Source organism: Natator depressus, chromosome 11 (genome assembly GCF_965152275.1).
Source record: "Natator depressus isolate rNatDep1 chromosome 11, rNatDep2.hap1, whole genome shotgun sequence".
In the NCBI taxonomy this organism is placed as follows: Eukaryota; Metazoa; Chordata; order Testudines; family Cheloniidae; genus Natator; species Natator depressus.
In genome coordinates this window covers 10877585-10901699 of record NC_134244.1, presented here as the reverse complement: position 1 = coordinate 10901699, position 24115 = coordinate 10877585, and the positions used below count along the sequence as shown (strand labels likewise).

The window sequence follows — 24115 nt, the reverse complement described above, 5'->3', positions numbered from 1 at the left end:
ATCTGGATGAAATCTCCAACTCATACAACTTACTTTTGCAGCCAGTCAATGATCTTCTTTTTAGTTCTGAGTTGCGGCAGAGTGTACTTCTCCTCTCCATCCTGAAAGTACTTCAGTGTAGGGAACCCTGAGATGTGAAATCTTTCTGCCACAGCCTTGTTGACAGTAGCATCAACAGCTGCAAGGACACCAGGACTCTGAAACAGAGAAAGCTAACTGCAAACCATGGCATCACACTCACTCTTAGCCAGGAGATGGTACAGCTTCAGAGGCACCCATATGGGTTTAGACTCCAAATGCAAACTACATGTATACTGAAAAACACAGCTGGCTCCACATATCACTGTGAAGGGATGGATATATTTTACCAGGTCATACAGTCAAAGTAATGTAAGACCTTGCAGCTCAGCCTAATGCACACACCCAGCTTCAGGTGCCTAGCTGAACACTGACCAGGTGTATTGTGGTCAGGGGTGGGGGGACAAATGGGAGGAATTCTCCCTTCCAAGCTGAGTGGCTGTGAAACCATTCAGACAAAGCTACTTCAGTCCAATGGCTTCAGAGGCCATCCACAGCCTTCATATGCCCTGGCCACAGGAGAGCTGAGGACGACGACCGGAGGACACATGCATCAGCAGATCCTCTGGTCCTGCCTCATCCCGCCCTGTGCCAGGGTGGTCCACCTGCACAACTCTCATCCCCACATCCAGCACAGTGGGACTGTCTTGGTTCTATTGCTATGCATGGCCACATGGGGGAGCAGGATTTTCCCTTTGCCACATAAATTATTAAATATGGGTGACCTTGATACACTCTCTACCCTTCAATTACCCACCCTCAGAGCCCTCTCTCCACCCCACCTGCCTTTTGCCCAGTCCCACATCTCATCTTGGATGCCCTCCCACCAACTGAGAAGCAGCATGGAGCAAACTGAGCTCCTGATCCAAACCCCTCCCACTGAAATCTCCTGTCTGCCGTTGTTGAAAACTCCACTTTCCTACTCCCCTCCCCAACCTGTCATGGTGCCAAGATGCTCCCCTGCCTTTTCCTCCTAACCCGCAGGCAGTTATTTTTTCCCTTACGACATCGCTACAAACCTACCCTGTTGTCTCCAGTCCTCCCACTAACTCACTGTTCATTCCTTGGTCAGTGCTTGCTTCCAGTACTGCAATCCTGCCTCTTCTATATGGCCTCCCATACTTCCTCCTGCACCCTTCCAATCAATACCAAATGCTGCTGATAAATTCCACTCTAACCATGTCACTACACTCTCTGAAGCCCTCCTCTGGCTTCTTCTCATATTTTGCATCAACTTCAAGCCCCCATCTCACTTTTAAGTGTCTGCATCATCCTCTCTTACATCTATTCCCCCACTTCCTCCTACCTCCTCCCCCCTCCGCATAAAACCTTCTAAATGCCCCTTTCACGTCCTCCTCCCATTCTCATCTTCATGCCTTCTCTCCTCAGGTCTTCCCCTGCAACTCTAATATACTCTTGTGCCAAATAACCACTCTTCATTCAAATTCCCCCTTAACTGACTCTCCTTTCTTTGGAAGGGCTTGATGGGCTTCATGGAAGGGAGCATTACTGAAGAAGGACCAACTGTGCTTTGAGACAAGACCACTGTCTCCGAGACATTGAGTGTCTGAACTGCAATGACCATCTCTTTCATTCCTGTACGGCCTGTCCCATGACGGTGCTGAATCAACAACCGGGATTATCATCATCACTGGGCCTGAGATTCTCCTCTTATTTACACTGATGTACAGTGGAATGACACCAGTGTAAAATCAATGTATGCAAGAGGAGAAACAAGCCTGTTAAATTTTTACATCCACACCATAAACGAAACCTCACGTCTTCTTAATTTGCATTTAGCATGAGGCCTTTAATTAATGGGAAAATAAACATTTCCACATTATATTTGGGTTTGATCATATTGTGTATAAATAAGGCCCTACAGCAGAATATATAATCACTTGGCAATTTTGTTTTCACTCAAGACAGAATGTTCTTGCTAACGCTTTGGCAAGGCTCATGCATTACCGATGAGACTGTACTTTGGAAGCACATCATGGAGGGCCCTGTGGGAGGATGAGAACAGCTAAAATTGTGGCAGGGAGGGATGGAAAAGTCATTTATATTACTTCTGGTATTTTTAATGGATTATTTGAAAAGGGGAAAATAAAGGAAATTAGTTTACATCACTGGCTCCGTGCAGCATCTCTGCAGCCGTCTCATACTCTGGCTTCATTTTCTTACAGTGCCCGCACCCTGCCAGAGAAAACCCAAATTAAACTCTACATTACGCAATATTGGCAGTTGGATTTAGAGCTTCACTAAAAACAAAGAATCACTCCATGGTTAGTCATTGCCCCATCCAGCCACTGTCAATGTCCAGAACCATGTAGTGGACATTTACTCGAATTCAGAACGTTTCATTTTTAAAGCTTCAGCAATATTTAGGATCATTTCCAAAATGGTCACTAGAATTTAGATTGTTTAAACAAATGCAATAGACACATTCTGCAGGATCCTGGAAACGAATCAGAAGTACAGAACACACAGTATCTGTCAAGTCACTGACATGCAGTGTAGCCTTGGTCAAGTCACTCAACCTCTCTTGCCTCAATTTTCAAATTCTTATCTACTTAGAGAAATGATGTACTGGGGTAACTTCATCAATTTAAAATCGGGCTTATGCTGGTGCATTTTAAATTAGCGATTTAATCTGGATTACACTGCAGTGATACAAGTCCCACTTTATACTGGTGCAGCCAGCCTACATTAGGAGTTTGCACCAGCTTAATCACTTCCATGTAATTACACCAACACATATATTCTTAATGAAGGCAAGGCCTGTAAAATGGAGATAAAAAGTTATTTATTATTTTATTACTGTAGCTCCTAGGAGCCCTACTCATGGACCCACGACCCAGTTCTGCCAAGTGCTGTACAAACACAGAGCCATTCAGATCAATAGATGAAAAGCCTCACCTAAAGAATCATTATCATAACATAGTACAAAGGCGCATTATGTTCGGGTGATCAGACAAACTCATTTACACCTAAGCAATTTGTTTAAAGCTGCTTTTTAACAGTACAAGCCCTTCCAAGGCCTCCATGCAGGTTGAGCACCCAGCGAGGACATGAAAGCTCTGCCCTGGGCATTTGTAGTTGGAGTCCTGTATACGACCCTTCAGAATGGCCCACTTCATTGCACTCCCATAACTCTTTCCATTCCCCCCAGAACAGGCAAACACAGAGTAGGTTCCCTCTGGCCGGGGGAAACGCAGAATAGGGTTGGCCCACCATTTGTCAAGAGGCGAGAGCTTGAAAGCACTAGAACTGGTTATCAACAGCTTTAAACGGGCAGAAACCCTGAAGGCAGTTAATGTACTGTGCTGCAAAAGGGATGTATTGCATTTAGATACCTGGTGGGAATCAAATCCCTACAGGCGCTTTATTTTCCCCCTAGGTTGCTGTCAGTCATGTTTTTCTCCTCCTTTGCTTGTTGCTGTAATAGGCACTCAAAAGCCCTGTCTTTACTGGGCTTTGAATACCATATTTGAAAACAGGGCTTGATGTCCATTTCAGTAAGGCTCCAGCAAAAGTGGTTTTCTAGGCTGGGTAGGCAGCACCGGGGCTATTTTTAAACCATTGTCAAAGAGTGCACTAAGACGAAGCTGGGCCAGCTGAAGCCCAGTGGAGGGATTCTGGAGGAAAGAGTCAAAATCAGAGCAGTCATGGACCTAAGCTTGAACATGTTGTTAAAACCTGGCCAGACACCCATATTTGCACCCATTACAGATGGAACTGTGGTTACATTAGGTTCAAAGCCCATCACAGACAGGACCTAAATCACAACATTATGGCGTAACATCTATGAAACAATTAGGTACAGCCCCAACTGCTAAAGTTGATACCAGGAGACACTTTCAATGCGAGTAAAACAAATGAAGTTTTAAAGCCATTAAAATGGCAGAATCAGGTTGGTCTTGCAACTGAAACTCCTTGCCTTGGGGAGCTACAAAAGCTTTTGCAGTTAGAAGAGCAGAAGCCCTGAGCTTGGAACCAGATGTGATCCACTAAGAGGTGAAATTCTATTCAGAAAGAAGTTGGAATAGCCTAAAGAGTTACTATCTTAGCACCACTGTCACCGCTCATCCCGTTTCTAAGAGTATGCAAAAAGCTTGTGCGATGATTTATTTGCCACTGCAGAAATTCTGCAGTCACACAGCTTTCTGGGAGGGATTGACAGTTCTCACTGACACAGACTTGGATTGATTTAACTTTTTCTGAGTAGGGATCTTTATTCATTTTGTGTTATTCCCCTCCCTGTAAATAAAGAGCACTTTGAATCACAGCTCAGATGCACTTTTGTGTTACGTGTATATTGACATGAGGTGCCATTAAAAGCAAAAGACAACACAAGGAAAGTGACCTATCCAGTCCCAGAAGAGGAAGAGAGGTCACAATCAAGTGCAAGGATGTCTTGATACTTTTTGCAAAAACTCCTTCGTTGTCTCCCCTGGCTGGGGCTATGGGGAACATCTGAGACACGGGAGAGAGTAGAGGACTGTAGATAAGTGAGAATAAGGATAACTGGGAGCCTTAGGGTATGTCTACACTGCAAAACACACACACACACACACCCCCCCGTGGCAGACAGTCTCAATGCCTGGGTCAACTGACTCGGGCTCGCGCTATGGCACTAAAAATAGCCATCAACATTCCTGCTTGGGCTGGACCCTGGCTCTCACACTCAGTAACGGGGGAGGTGCTTGGAACCCCGTCTCCAGCCTGAGCAGGAATGTCTACACTGCTGTTTTTAGCCCCATCACACGAGCCCTGTGAGTCAGCTGACCCAGGCACTGAGAGACACTGCCAGAGTTTATTTTTTGCAGTGTAGACATATCCTTAGACTCATATCACAGGATAAAAGGAACGCCTGAGGAAGTGAAAATTAGTGACTCTCACCCCACAGCTAGAAAACCGGACCTGGGCTCTGTAGATTTGCAGAATCATCTTCGGCAAATGACTTGACATTTCTGTGCCTCAGAGCTTCCTCCACCTATTAAGTGGACATCTTACCTAGTCCGCAGGGCTTAAGAGAGGTGAAATGCTTTGAGCCACTGCAGTGAAATGTGATACATAAAACAAGTGTAAATTATTAATATTCCATACTGAAAAGAGAGAGGGATCTAAACTTTAAAAAAAAGCTACAAAAAATCAAGTACTATACACACTGTGTAAAACAAGCCCTTGCTAATTGTTTTAAAATACCTGCATGAACAGAGTTCCAGTTTCCTTATTTATAATTTATGTTCTCAACCGACTTAAGTAACCACGGGAATAAACAACTTCTTCCTCCAATGCAGTTGCTGTTAATCAGGAGTCAGAAGGCTCAATGACAACAGCCAGAATCATGATGTTCAATGTCCTCTGTATCATTCCAGGGCAGAGAAAGCATAGGGATTGGGCATAAAAACCGCAACAATCAGGAACCCAAAACCCCACTGTTGGGCAGATAAGACTGTAACTTGGCACATTCCAATTGCTAGCAGTTGAAAGCACTTTCAGATACAAACCAGTGGGATGATACTAATTTGGAAGAGGTAGAAGTATATCGACAAAGGGATGGGTTACTAAGAGACTTACATCATCGGTGAGCAACTGAACATTTCCATACTACCTAGGTTCTGCTCCAGTTCAGGAAACCACAGTTACAAACAGAACTAACAAGCAGGCTTGTAGGTATAGGAGGGAGCTTTTATCACAGACAGCATGCTGAAGAATTTTGCAGACACATGCCTAAATCGGCGGCAGCTGTGAGGTCCACCTTTGAAGATGCCATTACCAACGTTTCAGTCTTCTTGTGATAATGCAGCAACAGAGGACGGTGCTCTGTGAGCTCTCTTCAAAATAGAATAAAAGCACCTTAGAGCAGCAGTTCTCAAATGGTGGGTCAGGACCCCAATGTGGGTTGTGACCCCATTTTAATCATTAGACTTGCTGGGACCCAGGGCTGAAACTGAACCCTGAGTTCTACCACCATCCAGGGCAGCGGGGTTTGTGCTGTGAATCCCTTTCACCCCACCCAGGGGGACAGGGCTCGGGATCCGACACCCCCCACCCCAGGGGTCATATAGTAACTTTATTGTCAGAAGGGAGGGTCACGGTGCAATGAAATTTGAGAACCCCTGCCTTAGAGCCTCAGGGGCCAGATCTTCCTCTGGTGTAAATCCATGTGCCTCTAGTGAAACCAAACGAGCCATGCCAATTACTCTTGGGGGAATTCTGTGCCACTGCACAAGTGCAGAATTCATGTGTCCCACAGATTCCCCCCCCAACAGAAAATACATTCTGACAGAAAGACTCTGCAGTTACGCCTTTTTCCCACCAGGGGCTGCTGTGGTGCCAGAACAGAGGCAGCTGGCTCACCACTCGTAGCAGTCAGCAACCGATAGGGAGAGCAGAGGCTGAGTTTATCACAGTGCCTTGCCTGTGGGGCCAGGTGAGGAGGCCTGGGATATGGAGGGGGAGACAGAGAGGGTTATAAGGGCTGCCTGGCAGGGTCACACAGACTAGGGTTCAGAAGGGCTATTGAGACGTACAGAATGGAGTGGGGGTGCAGAGCTACATGGAGGCAGGGGTGGCTGAGTGGGGGCGCAGAGATGCACGGGGATGGGGGAAAATGGGTGGATGAATGGGGATCTAGAGACACTGGGGGAAAGAGGAGGACGAGGACACATGGGAACAAGGGGAGGCTGAGTGGAGGTGCTGGAACACATGGGGATGGGGGGTTGGGGGTGGATGAGTGGGGGTGGCGGGACACCAGGGGGACAGGGGAGGGTACAGGGACACATGGTGCAGCTGAGTGGGAATAAAGAGATACATGGGGACAGAGGGTGCCTCAGTGGGGGTGCAGGGACACTTGGGGACAGGGCAGATGTGCCTGACTGAGTGGGAGAGACTAGGGGTCAGCCAGGGTTTGCATGGGGGAGGCTCCCCAATTCTCCCTCCACCCTCCCCAAAAAAGGTTCCATATTTACTTACACACACACACACACACACACCAACCCCAACCCTCCAGGTTCACCCCCCAGGCTCCTTCCCAGCAATTACTTCTCACTCCCTCATCTCTTCCATTACCCTGGACTCCCCCTTTGCATTGCTTCTGAGGGGTGCAGGAAATATGTTTCTGTACTGTAGTTTAAATGAATTACTCCAAGTTCTGTATTAATTTGCCTAGTAAGGAATCTATTTGTCAAAAAACATTTCCTGTATTTTTTTGTTGTCTGTATTGTTACAGAAATACTTGCTGACAAATATTTGGACATAAATTACCAAAAAATTGAAACTGGTGTGACTACATTGTGTTATTTTGACAAATAAAAATATGCAGAATTTTGCAGAATTTTAAAATATTGTACACAGAATTTGTAATTTTTTGGTGCAGAATTCCCCCAGGAATAGCCAATTCATGCCACCTGAGGATTTGGCCCCATAGGGCTAAGGGACAGACTGGCCCTGATTCACCACTGTGTTACTGCATCTTTATACCAATGTAGCTCACCACCGTAAAACTGGAGTCATGCGGCATGGACTGAGGCCCATTGTTTGCTATGATGAAAATTGGAAGTATCTGAGGGCTAGGGAGGAGATTTTCAAAAATACCCAAGTGACTTGGGAGCATAAATCCTACTAGCTCTCAGTGGGACTGGTACTTTGGATCCACTTTGATACATTTGAAAATGCCACCCTACACTCTTATCTGGATCTCTAACATGCTCCTTCCCACAATAGAATAGTAGCATTTAGCAAGTGAAAATAAGGGACAGCAGAATGGTTCAGACATCACACTGCAAAGGAGAATTACTGAATGAAGACATGAGCATACAATTCTATGCAATGAAATGATCTATTCTGCCACCTGGCTGAACTGACCTGTAATGAAAAATCTAAGTCACCGTTATTAGCTGTGGGTTATCTGATAGAACAATCTCGCCTTTAAAATAAAAATTAATCATGGATGCACTACAGGCAACGTTCATACTCCACAACAACTGCTGCAATTATCAAACTCATCTCCAAGTGGAGTAAAATGCTTTCTACCTGTAAAGATCGGAAGTACCTGAATTTTAGCCTTCAGCTAATAATAGATTAAAATAAAAGACCAAAAGCCCAGCAGGGAACATGCTAAGCTTTACAGGATACTGAATCAGATGGATAACTAGTCTGTTCCAATGCTGCAGGTCTTAACTCAAATTCACCAATGCCCAGTACTGCTCTCTGCTCCCTCTTCCATACATACACGACCTCCTACACAGTAAACCCAACCCTGTGGTCTAGAGAGCAAGAGATCAGGAATGGAAACTGAATCTAGACCTTTTACATGGCAGTGTAGATCTTTAACTAAAAAGAATTCCTTCCTTCCCCCAAATAAACAGCACTATTATTTATTATGTGTGACACTTGGTACCATTAAAAAGACACAAAACTACAGTCTATTGCAGCAAATTGTTTCAAAACCACTGCTAAAAAATGTATATATTTCTACCCCTGAAAACTCACAGTTCTGCCTATAGAAGACATGCAGCAAACCAATTATCCAACAACCAAGCTACTGCATAGGCAGTCTTACTGCTGCCCCCAGAATACAAATATCACTGCTTCTCCATGGCATTTATTTACGGTTAGTTTCTCTCAAGTTAAGGCTATATAAATATCACTATTTTGGTCACAGCCTCTCATTTCCACACAGCATTGTCTGAGGCTGTCAAGAGAAGGCAGGTACACGACAAGCAAGAGATAAAGATCATCACCAACCTCCAGCTGATTGAGAACAAGCAATTTCCGATTTGCAGAACCCTAGAGACCAATTAAATTGTGAATAAAGATTCTAAAGAATCATTATTAAATTCCTTCTATTGACAAGCTATTCAGACAACATTAGCATTTATCAATATTCATTAGAACGTGCCATTTCTGCATTCCCCTATGGCTGCATATTACAAATATTTCTGTTAACTTAATGGGAAAAGAGGTTACTCGCCCTGTGCAGTGAGTGTAGTTCTTAGAGATGTGTGTCCCTACGGGTGCTCCACTTCATGTGCACATATGCCCCATATCCTGTCTATCAGATCAAGGCTTTATCAGGCCATGTGGCCAAACCGTCCCCAGTTCCTTCTCCATCGCCAAGTCTCAGAAGGAAACTCTGAAGCAGAGGGGAAAGAGGGTGAATAGTGGAGCACCCATCGCGACACAGCTCTGAGAACTACACACTGCACAGGGTGAGTAACCCCTCCTTCTTCAAGTAGTGTTCCTCTGAATGCTCCACTTTAAGTGACCCCTGAGCAGTATCCACATAAGGAGGAAGGAGCTGCGGAATCAAGTCCAAAAGAGAGGAAAGAATTGCATTGCCATCTACCGCATCAGATCTAGAGGGTCGATCAAGGTGTAGCACTCTATTAAGTTCTCAGCAACTGAAAACATGGGATTGGAATGGTATGCAACTCTGACTGTGGCAACCACTGCTGCTTTGGCTTTAATACCCTAAACTTTAAAATACCCTAAATTATCATCGCCGCAGAAGGAGGGGAAATATAGTTGAACTGAAGGTCAAGAATTGGATTTCCTTTCCTCTTACGAGCATTACGGTGCACCTGAAGGCACAAAAATCTTGCAGATAGCAAAAAGATTCATGATTGTTTTTAGAAAGGTAATCCAAAAGTTTTGCTAAACGGACTTACGTTTAAAAAAAATGGGCTCGGGTGATCACTGTCTTCTGTGGAAGAAATCAGATAAAACTAGAGAGTTTTATTCAATGCTTCTGTCAGAAATCCTTTGTGCATTCACCCATTTTCTGATGAAGTGAGCTGTAGCTCACGAAAGCTTATGCTCAAATAAATTGGTTAGTCTCTAAGGTGCCACAAGTACTCCTTTTTTTTTTGTTAAAAAAATTGTCTTATTTCTATTCTGAATTTGTCTTGCTGCAGCTTCCAGACATTGATCTTGCTATGCCAGAGCCTTTACATCCCTAGTCTCAATTTTTTGAGGTCACATGGTACACTCCATGGAAATTAAACAGATTCCCAATCTGTGGGAAGTGTTGATAGAGGTTGGTACCACAAACTTCCCTCCCTCCGAGATGCACTTTGTTCATAAGTCATAAAATGATTCCCCCCGCAACTGCCAGCCCTGCAAACACAAACTTGTCTCAGGGGGAGGTTAAGTTGTATTCTTCCTGACCTGTTATACCACCAGCACCAGGACAGATTCTTCATTTAGGATTTAGCTACAACACAACACTACAGAAACAGAGTTCAGGCCAGATAGCAAAAAGTAATGTAACTCGCAGAAATTGCAAGGGGAGTTTAAGGGAGCAGAACATCATAATCCAAGATGCAGTTTGCTCAGGACATCAGGGTTAACATCCTGCAGCAGGACAACAGGTTCTGGACCCTGTATAAAAATGTGGCATTCCTCAGAGTTATCCTGATGTCAGCAGTTTGACCCCTGTAAGTGGGGACTGGATCCGCTCTCAGAGGCTGAGGGAACTAGGGTGTGGGACACAGAGGTCCTAAAGGGAAAACTTTAAGAGAAGCCAAGCTTGGAGAGAAATTAGAGTGATGTTGGATTTGTGTTGTTACCAACAAAGGCAAACTCCAGGAAGGGGGTAAGTTTGAATTTTATGCGGACTGTGTATTTTCTGTTTAGATTCAGAGCAGGGTGGGAACTCCACCTGTGCGCGTGCACGTGCGCGCACACACACACACACACACACACACACACACACACACAATTAGAGAAAGTGCTGTGGGATACTTAGTAACCACAAGTGAACAGTCAGATCTCTCTTCCAGAAACCATCACCTTCCCCCACACCCTGTCCCCAACATCATATTGAGGTACTGGTTCATTACTAAGTCAGAAGAAAGAGTAACACCAACACCAAGTCATCCCTTGGAGGTGGCCCCATCCAACTACTGACCTGGTCCATTCCCCGTTTGATCGGAACCTCTGAGAGGATTACAGCAGAAAGATGGTAGGCAGGATGGCAGGTCAAAGAGAATCCAGATCATTCCTCTACAGCTGTAGATCCTCTCCAGTGCTAACAGGGTTTTTGTCAGCAAAACTAGTAAATACATGTCTCAAACACCCAGGGAGCAGATACATGGAGGAAGAAGGTACCATTTTGATGGTCAGTTCCCTGATTACTTTACAGGGTTGGCAGGCCAAGTTCCCTATTTGCAGAGGACAACAGAAAATTGAGCAAAACCACACAGTATTTAGGAAAATGAACTTAAACAAACAAACAAAAAAAGTCAACCTCTTCCCCCCCCCCCCCCACACTGATTTGTCTAATCTAACCAGAGATTGTTCTTAAATTCAATCTAGAGGAAATGATGCAAGGCCCAGAAAAAACAGAGAGTGGCTCTAGCATCAAAGCAATGAGAGATTCTTAGCTATCATGTGGCACAGATACTATAGGGGACCTTATGACTGGAAATTTTGCACCGTATATCAAGCTAATTGGTTCTATATTCTGGGCGAGGGAGGGAATTCATTCAAAATGAAATAAACAAATGGCTGCTTTAACGGTAAGAAATGGTTTAATAGGTTAATCAGTCATTAGAAGCAAGCAAAATAAGGCTACAAACCATGATTCTTTTCCAGAAGAAGTCTCCCAGGCCTGCAATGACCAAAGGCTGTTAGAGACAAGTTTCAACATCACCAAAAACCACCACCACAACTACCACCACCAAACCCTTCATCATAAACACACCCTCATTGTCTATCCCAGCAGCAAGGCCAAGAAAAATGAAATAGCTCTGAACCCTTTAAGGTGGTTGTGACACTCTGTACCTCAAATTAGCACTCTGGAACCCCCTTATTCACCAATGTTAGATGATTATGATAGGTTTTGTAAAACACATGCCTTGTGAGGTATCGTTTTAAAAGTCTTGATCTGTTCAACCTTAATAGCCTGTTGGAATGTATGTACTATAATTGTATGTGAAGTTATGAGGTATTGCTATATGTATTACTGAAATATGTTAGGAGACTGGGAGACACCCCCAGCTGGCCTTTCAGTAGCAACAAAGGAGCAAAAAGCAAAGGAGTACTTGTGGCACCTTAGAGACTAACAAATTTATTTGAGCATAAGCTTTTGTGAGCTCACAAAAGCTTATGCTCAAATAAATTTGTTAGTCTCTAAGGTGCCACAAGTACTCCTTTGCTTTTTGCGAACACAGACTAACACGGCTGCTACTCAAACAAAAAAGCAGTTATCACTGGCCAGACAGGTGTTAATAGCCCATCAAGAAGAATCCACGATCACAGAGGCTTCTCAGAGAAAGCACGTATGCAATCCAAGTCACAGCATGCTTTCTAGCAGCTGGAAGAGTATAGAAAAGAGAGACAATGACATCATCACTTGACCTGTCCCCTCCTCCTCTCCCACAGTCTCAACACCTGAAAGACAGACTTTGAACTAGGGAGATTGGTCCCAGGCTGGAAGGGACCTTCCAGCTGAAATGTGAGCTGCCTGTAATGTCTGTTAGGGTGACAGACTCCTTAATTCAAATCTTTCTTAGTTTGTTAAAGTCAGAATTTAGACTGTGTTTCTATTTTTATTTCTTAGGTAACCAATTTTGATCTCTGTCTGCTACTTATAATCACTTAAAATCTCTCTCTGTAGTTAACAAATCTGTTTTATATTTTATCTAAAACAGCATGTTTTTGGTTGAAGCGGTTGGGGAATCTCAGTTCAGATTATAAAGGCTCATTCATGTCCACTTTCCTTTGTAGAAGTGGCGGACTTATTAATGAGCTTGTACTGTCCAAGGGGATCTCAACCTATAAGATAGTATATTTCTCAGGTGCAAGGCTGGGAGCCGGGGTGATTTTCTGGTGCCTTGTAGTATCTAAGCACCTTGCAATCTTTTGGACTGTATTTATCCTTGTGACCCCCGGGAGGTAGGGAAAGTACTCTTATCCTCATTTTACAGAAGGGAAACCAAGGCACAGATAGGTTGAGGGATTTGTCCAAGGACACAGAGAAAGTCTGTGGCAGAGCAAAAAATTAAACCTGGGCCTAAGTCCCAGACTATCCCTAACAGTGGACAAACCTTCCTCTAGTCACATCAGTGTGCCCTGGGAACACTCAACAGATAAATCCCTTACTATTATACAACTGATAAAGGTTACGTACAGAAGAGAGACCATGGACTGTCTTTGATGCCCTGGTCCTTTTGATTAGCCACCCAAGTTTTACTGCACAACTTGGTGGCTAGGATTTTTACAACGTTCTCTTATTTACATGATCTATCGCTATAAACTCGCATTGATTTTTTTTATCACCACAATCCCACCTACATTTTTCAAGAGCTCAAAAAAATCTATAGCAGGATTTTCATTTTACAGGTTAATGGTATTACTGCATTTTCAGGGACGCCTGTTCTAATGCATGTGACTAACTGCTGTACTAAAAGTTGGTGCTGTAATTAGTTTGATGGATATGATAGTGAATTGTCTACTGTGTAGTCTGCTCCCTTGGATTTCTTTTGTTGTTGGTTTTAAAAACTCTGCAATATCAAGCACTTTATATTTCTAAATAAACACCCTTTGAAACATTTTGTTCATGTACTGTTTGGATTTTCTAAGGGGGCCTATCCTGATCCTACTGAAATCAGTGGCAAAACCTCAGTTGGCTTCACTGAGAGTAGGATAAGGGCCCAAGATTGTAGCTGAACCATTTACACTGTAGTAGAAGAGAGTCTACGAACTTCTGCTGTACAGTAGCACCTTTCTGAGGGGTTTAGAATTCAGATGAAAATAAATTGATGAAAGCTGACATACTGAATTATTTGCCAGAGGCAACGTTTTAGTATAGATTCCATAAAAAGCAATGCTCGAAAAGGACATTAATATTATTATGTAGTTAGGCACTCAAAAGTCAAGAAATGGTAAAATTAAGATGTCTGCTTCCCTTTCATCTACCAATCAGTTTCTTATATCAGCACTCCACACCGTAGTTTCTGAGCGTTCTTGTGCGTTTGCATTATGATTCAAACTTTAAGTTATTTTGTCATTTCCAGACTTAGGAGTGTTTCACTTTGCAATTTAGAGGAATCAACATGACTTTTGTAAAGGGAAAATTATGCCTCACTAATCTATTGGAGTTCTTTGAGGGGGTCAACAGACATGTGGATAAGGGTGATCCAGTCAATATAGTGCATTTGGACTTTCAGACAGCCTTTGACAAGGTTCCACACCAAAGGTTCTTAAGCAAGCTAGGCCATCATGGAATAAAAGGGAAGGTCCTCTCAGGGATCAGCAAATGATTAAAAGACAGGAAACAAAGAATATGAATAAATGGTCAGTTTTCACATGGACAGAGATGGGTCTCCCAAGGATCTGTACTGGAACCAGTGCTGTTCAACATATTCATGAATGAGCTGGAAAACAGAGTAAACAGTGAGGTCACAAAGTTTGCAGATGATTGAGAATCACTCAAGATAGTTAAGTCCAAAGCTGTAGAGTTACAAAAAGCTCTCACAGAACTGGGTGACTGGACAAGAAAATAGCAGATGAAATTCAATGTTGATAAATGCAAAGTAATGCACACTGGAAAACATAATCCCAACTATACATACAAAATGATGGGGTCTAAATTAGCTGTTACCACTCAAGAAAGAAATCTTGGAGTCACTGTGGATAGTTCTCTGACAACATCTGCTCAATGTGCAGCGGTAGTCAAAAAAGCTAACAGTGTTAGGAACCATTAGACAAGGGATAGATAAGAAGACAGAAAATATCATAATGTCACTATATAAATCCATAGTATGCCCACACCTTGAGTATTACATGCAGTTCCAGTCGCCCCATCTCCAAAAAAAGATAAATTAGAATTGGAAAAAGTACAGAGAAGGGCAACACAAATGATGAGGGGGATGGAACAGCTGCCATGAGGAGAGATTAAAAAGACTGGGACTGTTCATCTTGGAAAAGAGACAACTAAGGGGGGATATAACAGAGGTCTATAAAATCATGACTGGTGTGGAGAAAGTGAATAGGGAAGTGTTATTTACCCTTTCAGATGACACAAGAACCAGGGGTGACCCAATGAAATTAACAGGCTGCAGGTTTAAAACAAACAGAAGGAGGTACTTCTTCACACAGCACAGTCAACCTGTGGAACTTGTTGCCAGATGGTGTTGTGGAGGCAAAAAGTATAACTGAGTTAAAAAAATAATTAAATAAGCTCAGGGAGAAAAGGTCCCTCAATGGCTATTAGCCAAGATGCTTAGGGACGCAACCCCATGGTCTGGGCATCCTAAACCTCTGACTGCTACAAGCTGGGACTTGGTGACAGGGGATGGATCACTAGATAAATTGCCCTGTTCTATTCATTCCCTCTGAAGCATCTGGCATCGGCCGCTCATGAAAGACTGAAACCTGGGCTAAATGGACCATTGGTCTTACCCACTATGGCCATTCTTATGTTCTTATGATGTTATTTAAACAAGTTTTATGGATGGAAGTTCTCTTTCTTCTTCCTTTTTTCCCTTTTGAAATACATAGAAAGTCCCATCCCCTTTCCAGAGCCTTGTGAGATCTACCCTGTTTCTACCCCCGCCCCCAGGATTGACACAGCACAAGGCAGAAGATGCACAGTAAATAAGGTGATGGTCCAGAGAAACCTTACCTCGTTCAAGGCTTCATCCAATTCTCAGTGAAGCCAATGGGAGCCTTTCCATTGGCTTCAATGGGAGGTGGCTCAATCCCTTAGAGAATACTTTCTAAAGTGTGCATCATGCCACACACCTTTTCAGTCAGTGGGCTCATATGTACCCTTACCTAGTGTATATGGGGTGATGCCCTCTTACAAGATATGCAGACAACGAGGCAAGGCTCTTGTGAATGCCTGCCTCATTCACTACAAACAATTATTTTACTCCAGTAATTTATTTTACTCTGTGGCTAATGTACCAGGCACAATACATCTTCGTTTCTCTCTCTCATGTGATTGAAGTTAAATAATGTTATACTTGGTAAAATGTATTACTCGTGTGTAAAATCCAACTTTCAAAGACTGAATTTCACCAGGAAACTCAAAAGAGACTTTCCCTGACTGAGGGAAACCAAGCCTGGAAAACATCAGCCTCAGAGTTTACATTTTCTGAAAGCTATGAATGACTGAAAACAGGAAATACAAATAAACTCCAGGTAAAAAACTCTCCATCCTACACTGCAGAAAGTATGCCTCTGTAACTGACCCCCTGATGGCCAAAGTATCTGAGGTCTCTCTGTGTTTGAACGCCACATCAGGCACCATTTTATTTAACTGATCCTATTTGGATCAACAGTGAGATTTGAACTCAAGACCTTCACAACTAAAAAGAATGAATCTTTACTATCAGAGCTAACAGACTCCTAGCTGGAAGTAGCAATGGACTCCAACTGCTTATGCAGGCCAGCCACTAGAGGGGAACAAAAGATCACACTTTCCCATCATGGGTTATGTATACAGTTTGGAAAGGTCTCCCCATTGCTCTCTATTTTGCCCTTATTAGTGAATTTAATGCTGGTGACAACCACCACATGGAAGTTCTGTACTTAGCCACCGCATCAGACCAACATGGGAATGCTCCTTGAAGGATTTTCAAAGTAAGTTCTCAAGTGCACAGACATGTCATCCCTCAAGAAGTAGTGAAGGATCCTTTTTACCTGCTCTTCATACAGAACTTAACAAAATATCTAACAAACAAAAATCTGTTTGCTCCCTCACCCGTGCACCAAACTGCACTAATTTAGAACAAAACCGCTGCCCTAGTACCGCTCGTCCTGATCAAATCACAGAGTACCATAAAAAAAAATTAATGGGATGAGTTTGTATTTTATAAGGCCTGCCCACACTGCACTGCTAATGAGCTTCAACCTGTCCTGTAAGGACTGCTTTTAAAGCTACATAGTAAATCCAGTCTCCAGCCTCTTCAACCCTTGGCCCCTCTGCTGGAACTGCCAGAGAGGTACCAATTAGAGCTAACTACCATGGCAGCTGTTTTGTAAGGAGCCTCCAGAGCATGTGCCCCTGGGAACCGGAAGGAAGATTTATTAATTCATTTAGAGTTCTAAAATCTGTTTGGGGGGTTGAGTTTTTGTTTTTGAAAGTAAGAAGTGAAATCTATTGTCCCAGTTCTTCATTCACAGTAAGCATCAGAAGTAACTCCACTGAAGTCAGCAGGAGAGCACTAGACTCCTCTGTGTTTAGGATTCTGAGCCCTTTGCTCACATTGGGTTAATTGCTCAGCATTCGGAGTGCACGTGCACAGCCCGTCTCAAAACATTTTGGGCTTCACTGATTAAGAAGAAAAATATGGGCTGAGATTTTTCAGAGCCAACTGAGGGGATTTTGCCACACAGCTCCCACTACAAGTGAAGAGAACTGTGTGGCTAAATCACCTACTTGAAAAAACCTCTATCATGTAATTTATAGAGCTGGTTGGGGGAGGAATAAAGGGAACAGCACACCAGGAAAGTGTTTCTAAAGAGGGGGAAAGGGAATTTCAATAAAACCTCAGTGAAGTTCCGAAACTGGAAACATTTCTACCAGCTCTAGATTTGTTCTCACCAGACCTTCTGTTTATGATTAAACTGAGATGATGTGCATCACCAGCTGCATCTTTGTGGATATTGACATCCAGGAGATATGAAGAGTACTCCATATCTGCCCTGCTCACCAGAATGGGAAGAAGAATATGGCTCCTAAGGCAGAGAAACAGCAGCAACAGTAATTTTGCAATCACCAGGTCCTCTGCAACAGGTTAATCGTATGCCTGAGTCAGCCCTGGAGAGAGGAGTGATCTGCTTGGAAGTGGGTTTAACATGAGTTAGGCTTTGAGACTTAGATGAAGTGGTTGTAATAATATTTTTTTCATTGTTTAATCCTAAAAACAGCTGGTCCAATTCTCCTCTCACTTCCACCAGTTCTGACTTCATCAGAGCTGACAGGGTGTGGGAAGGGAATCAGCCTTAAGTCCCTGCCCAGGCCACCAAACCACCATCAGGGAGTAACAACTTTCACTGCCCTAGCAACTGGGACTTGCTGCTGAATCTGTACCGCTTAATATACCCCAGGAGACGAGCGCTCAAGAGGTCATTTCTACATGATGTAAAGGGAATGGTGACATTATTTTAAATGTTACCAATGTCACCTGGGTTAAGAAAACGTAATGAACAGTATCTCCTATGTATGAGATGCAGGCGATTTTAAAATCCATTCCTGAATGGATTTTAATTTCAATTCAAGACATTAAATGCCCTTTAGCAGCATTTCCATTGACTTATCAGAGGCTCAGACTTATATTGTATGAAACTTAATAGAGCTCGTGCTTCGGAGGGAAATACAGTGGGGGGGAATAATTAAGTGTAGGAAAAAATGTGTGGAGCTTATATTATCCTTAGAGAAATATTGTCCAAGAGATTCCCCAGTTCCATTAGTTTGGTGATTATTTCTCCCCCACCCACCCCCACCCCTTTTTTTTTTTTTTTTTTTAGGGATTGTTTCACATGTGCCTCACCAAATTATTTGCCACAAGAGAGATGCAGGGTAAAATGTTCAAAAGTGCCTAAAGGATTTAGGAGCCCATTGGGCCTTGACTTAAGTGCCCAAGGACTTAGGAGTGTAACATATTACCAGCAGTCTAGACCTAATGGGCTAGATTTTCATGTTAGGAACCGAAATGAACCGGACAGATTTTTCAGAAGCGCTCAGCACACAGCTCTGCAGTCAACAGGAACAGCTGGATGCTTCAGAAAGGCCGGCCCCTTTCGTAGGTTCCTAAATATGGATTCAGGAGCCTAAATTTAGGCTCCTATTCTTGAAAGTCTTGACTCTGGGGCTTTTCAGACCTTCTCTATTATAAATTGCACAGTTGCCTCTACATTATGGTGTGGAGGTGAGAGCAATAGCTCTGGCTGAAACCATTCAGCTCCAAAGCAAAGCTGTGCGGGCCCATGCTAACGAACTGTGAATGAAACATCCCCTGCTGTGAGGAGGAAGGCTTCTGGGATAGCATATTTCTGTATGATCAGCACTTGGACATGGAACAGCCAGAACAACAAAGAGAAATAATACAAGAAAAGATGTAAGTCTGTTTAAATGAAGCAGGTTTTGACCCTTTCAGTGCAATGCTGAGATGGAAGAATCAAAGTGCAGCCAGATTTAGTCCACAAGGAACTCACCACTCACGTAAATAAATATCTATTTCTTTCGAGATAACAGATTCCAACTGTGCCACTCTATACCTTAAAGCAGCACCCTGGAACCTGCATATTCCCCACTGTCATAATTATGAGATGTTTTGTACAAAGTACGACTTATGAGGTATCATTTTAGAAGTCTGACTCTGTTGAACATTAATATTCTGTTGGATTGTATGTGAGGCTATAAAGCATTGGTGTACATGTTACTGAAATATGTTGTGAGGTTGGGAACACCCACAACCAGCCTTTCAGGTAAAACAATGGAGTAGCCAGACATGTGCTGACGGCCCATTAAAGGGAATCTACTCTCCCAACAGCAAACCTAGAAGACTTTTCAGAGAGAGCACGTAGACAATGGAGACTGCTTGACCAATGGGGGCAGACCCTCACGTCACAGCAAAAGATGGTTCCAGCAAGCTGGAAGAAACTATAAAAGAAGGGAAGTGACATCATCATTCAGTCTCTCTCTCCCCACAACTCAACACCTGGAAACACATCTGGAGGACAAAAGACTGAACTGGGGGAGGGTGGTTCCAGGCTGAAAAAAGAGTCTCAGCCTGTGTATTGAAGATCTGTGACCTGTTTGTACCATCTATCAAGGTGAGACATTCCTTGATTCAAATCCTGTTTAGTTTGTAGAACTCAGACTGTGAATTTATTTTTTATTTCTTAAGTAACCAACTTTGATCTCTATGCTTTCTACTTATAGTCATTTAAAAATCTATCTTTCGGTAGTTAATAAATCTGTTTTGTATTTTACCTAGAGCAGTGTGTTTTGGTTGGGGTGCTTGGGAAATCTCAGCTTAGTTTACAAAGGCGAGTGTGTGTCCTCTCCACATTGAGGCAGGGGCAGACTGGGTAATGAACTTACAGTGGTCAGCCTCCTGACCAGTGCAAGACGGTACAGTACTGGGGTACAAGGTTGGGAGCTGGGGGGAATTAGCAGAAGCCTCTCTTTTGTTGGTTCATGAATGGCGGAAAGATCATTCATGTCCCCCTGCTTGTGAACATCTGTGTAAGTGCAGCACCTGTCAGAGGTTTGTAGCTTAGCAACAGCATCACAGTGAGAGAAGGATACCCCAGCCTGGTTGGACAGAGGGCTCAGTGATCCCACAGTCCAGGTTGCACCTCGGGACCCCGTCACACCAATACAAAGATTTATATAGGGATTAAGGTAGAAGTATATCACAGTAATCCAGGATCATGGCAAACCTGAAGGCATGTTAGCTAATAGTTACAGAAATGAATCAAAACATTTGAATGCAATGATACACGCCCTGCTGGATGGTTAAGAGGTGGCCTTCAGATTCACACACCATAAACGTGCACCTGACTGTTATTTACGGTTCCCCCATCCAAATTTTCAGATTAGCTGAACATCCTCTTGAGAGCTTTACAATGCAATTTGTTTTAGAAGGTTAAAAACCCTCCACTGTGCCTAAACTAACTCGAAAAATGAAAACCTAACCTTAGTCCTGGCTTACACTACAAACTTATATTGGTATAATTAGATTGTTCAAGGGTGTAGAAAATCCACATCCCTGAGTGACATAGTTACTGACCTAACCCTCACTGCAGACAGCGTTATGTCAAAAGGAGGGCTTCTCCCGCCAACACAGCTCTCAGGGAGGTGGAGTACCTATGCCAATGCATAGCAGCTTCACTAAGGGCTACAGCTGTGCAGCTGCAAGTGTAGACACGCCCTTAGTGACTTGAAGCAGCGCACCTCCCTGCCCACTTATGCACCAAGTTTCAAAGCAAATCTAAGTTTTTATCCCCAGACTAGGCACAGGTTGATTAACTGGGTGCGTGAGCTGCACTGCCAGTGGTGGTCAATATATGCACCTGCTCTCACTGGACTGCAGTAGTAGTATGGGGCTGCAATTGCCACAGAAGACTCTGTTCTGATACCATTACTCTGGCTGAGTAGCGCTTTACTCCACCATGGTCCAAATTACTTCAGTGGGGTTACTTGTGAAATAAGGTGCAGATCATCATGATTAAAGATATTAGTCCCTGGGGACCAGATTCTATCATTAGTAGCTAAGGAGATACAATTGGCCAAATATATCCCTGGCAAAATGCCATGGAACTACAGAATTACATCATGGTGGAGTTTGGCTCAATAGAATGTTAAAAAAATACTTCTGTTTTCCTGTGGTCTCTTAATACTACGTCTATTAGTACTTTGGCTAGCTATGAAACTATAGTTAAAGCATCACTGCCATAATTCTGCCTCTACCAAAAGAACTTGCACAGAGTATATCCAGAATTCCTGTCCTTTCGATTTTTTATCTTCTCTCTTCTGAGACCAATGTGTATATATTTTAAATGAAGACACATTCACTTCTTCTAAGTTTCCCAAGGTTAAAACAAATAATGATGAGATGTCCTTTGCCTTTACTGCATGTTCTGCTAGAATAATTTATCTCCTAATATTCGTAAGGTGACTCCATTAGCAAATTTAAGAAGTGCCTGGAGAAGACCTTTTAATCATGGAGATAATGTTTAGGATAGCTGTCTGTTGTTAATTAGTTTGCATGCCCACCCTCTGCTGCCGATGCCTGGAGAGGATTTTTGTGAGTGAGAATCTTTTACATCTTTGTAGGCTGGATCCTGCATGTATACACACCTATCTTTGGTAGGAATTTTCTGGATGTAAACAAGTCACACCACGTCTTCTATGCCACAAATAAAAAAAGCTCTGTTTAAAAGGACTTATTCTAAGAGTAAACATGCTTTTTACTCCACATTAGGCCAGGTGGGACAAATACTGGTAGGGACCAATGGGAGTAGAGTGATTGCACAACTGGGCCCCAGGTTCTTTTGACAATGTTACCCACATGGCCTCCTTAAAGAGACAGGCCTTGCAACTTGGATTTTGCTGGAAAAGAACGTTCTAGGGTGAAATCCCGGCTCCATTGAAGTCAACAGCAAAACTCCCATTGATTTGAACAGAGCCAGAATTTAAGTGCTAGTACCAGGATTTCAACCCTTGAGCCAAGAACCCCCCAAGAGGGCTAAGATTTCGACCTTACAGCCAAAGACTGCTAATTGAGAACACGCTGCCTCCAGACCCTCCGTGGTGTTCAAATCTAGGTACATCAGAGCGAACATCCCAGCTGACTGCAATTGCCAGGAAGGTGCATACGAAGAGACAGGAGCTACGCCATACTGCGCTATATAGATTAAAATCATGATCCTGAATTGCACCCATAAACAAATTGGCAGCCAGGACAATCTGCATAACAGTAGTGTTATATGCACTGGATGCAGAATAAGTAAGCAGGCTACCACATTCTCCACTAGCAGAAGTATCTGGGTGGTCTTCAACTGTGCACCAAGTGATCTACTAAAATAGAGTGCCTCTCAGTAGTTCAACGTGCAGATAACACACAGCATGGAACATCATGGCAAGGCCTGCGCACAGCCTCCGAGACAACCCAAGATGTGCCAATCAAGCACCACCAACCTCAGGAGTCAACTTAAAATGTGCTCCAAATACTCTCTCATGGTCACTTTAGAGCATTCTGCTTGGACAAGTCCATAAAAGGAGCACAAAGGCAACGATCTGAGGCAAGATCCTGCATTTGCCCTGCTCAAGATGAAAATTCAAGTAACCCAACCCACCTCAATTTATTTTAAGAAAAATAATTAACATTAAAATACCAACAATGCTACAGCACTTTAGGTTTTCAAAGCCCTTTATCAACACAAACTAACCAGCTGTCACCACACCCCTGGGAAGTACACAACTTCTGTTGTGTCTATTCTGGCAGACTGGGGAAACTGAGGCAGATAGGCGCCGGTGACTTGCTCAAGGCTGCAAAGTGAAAAGTTAGAGGCAATGGGATTAGGACTAAGGAATACCTGGCTCTCAGTTACATGCTCAATCCACTAGATCCCCTGCAGTGGAAGTGGGACAAGGCACGGGATGAGCTGACTATGAGGCAACTGCTTTGTAAAATAATGTGTGTCCATAATATTCAACACATTAAGTTTTTCAACTGCAGTAAAAAAAATAAAATAAAAGCCATCTCCAGCTCCTCACCTGTGTTCTGAACTTATGAACATTTCAAGCTAATTTTCTTTTAGAAGGGTCATTTTAAAAAAAATCTGCATCTTGACATTCAGATTGTGTGTGTGAGAGAGACTGAGATGGAAATAACCCTCTTCTTATTTATAAACAGGAATTTGGATCAGACTACAGAATGGAAAATGCAAACTCACATGGTGCATAGAACATCACTAGTACAGACGAATGCTCCTTTATAAACTTGTCAAAGTCTTCATCCGTCAGATGATAAACAGCATTCTCCTCATCTGCCCAGGGAGTCTCCGGGGCCTGTGGCTGAGGTGGCTGGGGACTACAAAACAAAACATACAAAGCTGAGAGGAAGCTCTTCTGTGTTAAATAGCAATCATTTCAGCCAACCAGATTGCAGGAAATCAATCTGATTGTGCAAACACCAACGCATGACACACTAACCCCACCAAATGGAGTTCTGTAATTGGTTCCACTCTGAACTGATAAGCACTGAAAACTAGATAAGGGGAGGGGGGGAATCCATCATGAGCAGAAGCTCGTAAAGACGGTGGAAATAGAAGGGGTAGAGCAGGGAGATAAACAGAAATGCTTTGTTATTTCATTAGAATATAAAATGCACTTTTTTAAACTACTTTTTTAGCCAGCTCAGCAGAATGCTACCTGTTCTCCCAGCATTAGCCCCATTGCAGATGAAAGGAAAGCGGCAAATGTAAAACAGCCAGTCTAACAAATAGCCTCAGAACGCAGGTTGCTGGATTTAGCACTCCTATACAGAGGTAAAGTGATGGGGTA

General features: G+C 43.2%; 1 protein-coding gene and 1 long non-coding RNA gene across 3 annotated transcripts in view; one reads left to right on the top strand and one right to left on the bottom strand.

Moving 5' to 3' along the window:
• The window catches only part of LOC141995759 (uncharacterized), a 52923-nt gene extending 50736 nt beyond the window's left edge, over window positions 1–2187 (top strand). For both annotated transcript variants that reach the window (XR_012641399.1, XR_012641400.1), the window contains exon 3: window positions 1557–2187. This is a non-coding gene — a long non-coding RNA (uncharacterized LOC141995759). The remainder of the gene's footprint in view (window positions 1–1556) is intronic.
• Window positions 1–24115, bottom strand: part of PDIA5 (protein disulfide isomerase family A member 5) — a 118630-nt gene that overhangs the window by 34716 nt on the left and 59799 nt on the right. The window contains exons 11-13 of the mRNA XM_074967139.1: window positions 23506–23642; window positions 2204–2274; window positions 34–197 (exon numbers count right to left, since the gene is read on the bottom strand). Coding sequence (XP_074823240.1) covers window positions 34–197; window positions 2204–2274; window positions 23506–23642 — 372 coding nt within the window. The remainder of the gene's footprint in view (window positions 1–33; window positions 198–2203; window positions 2275–23505; window positions 23643–24115) is intronic.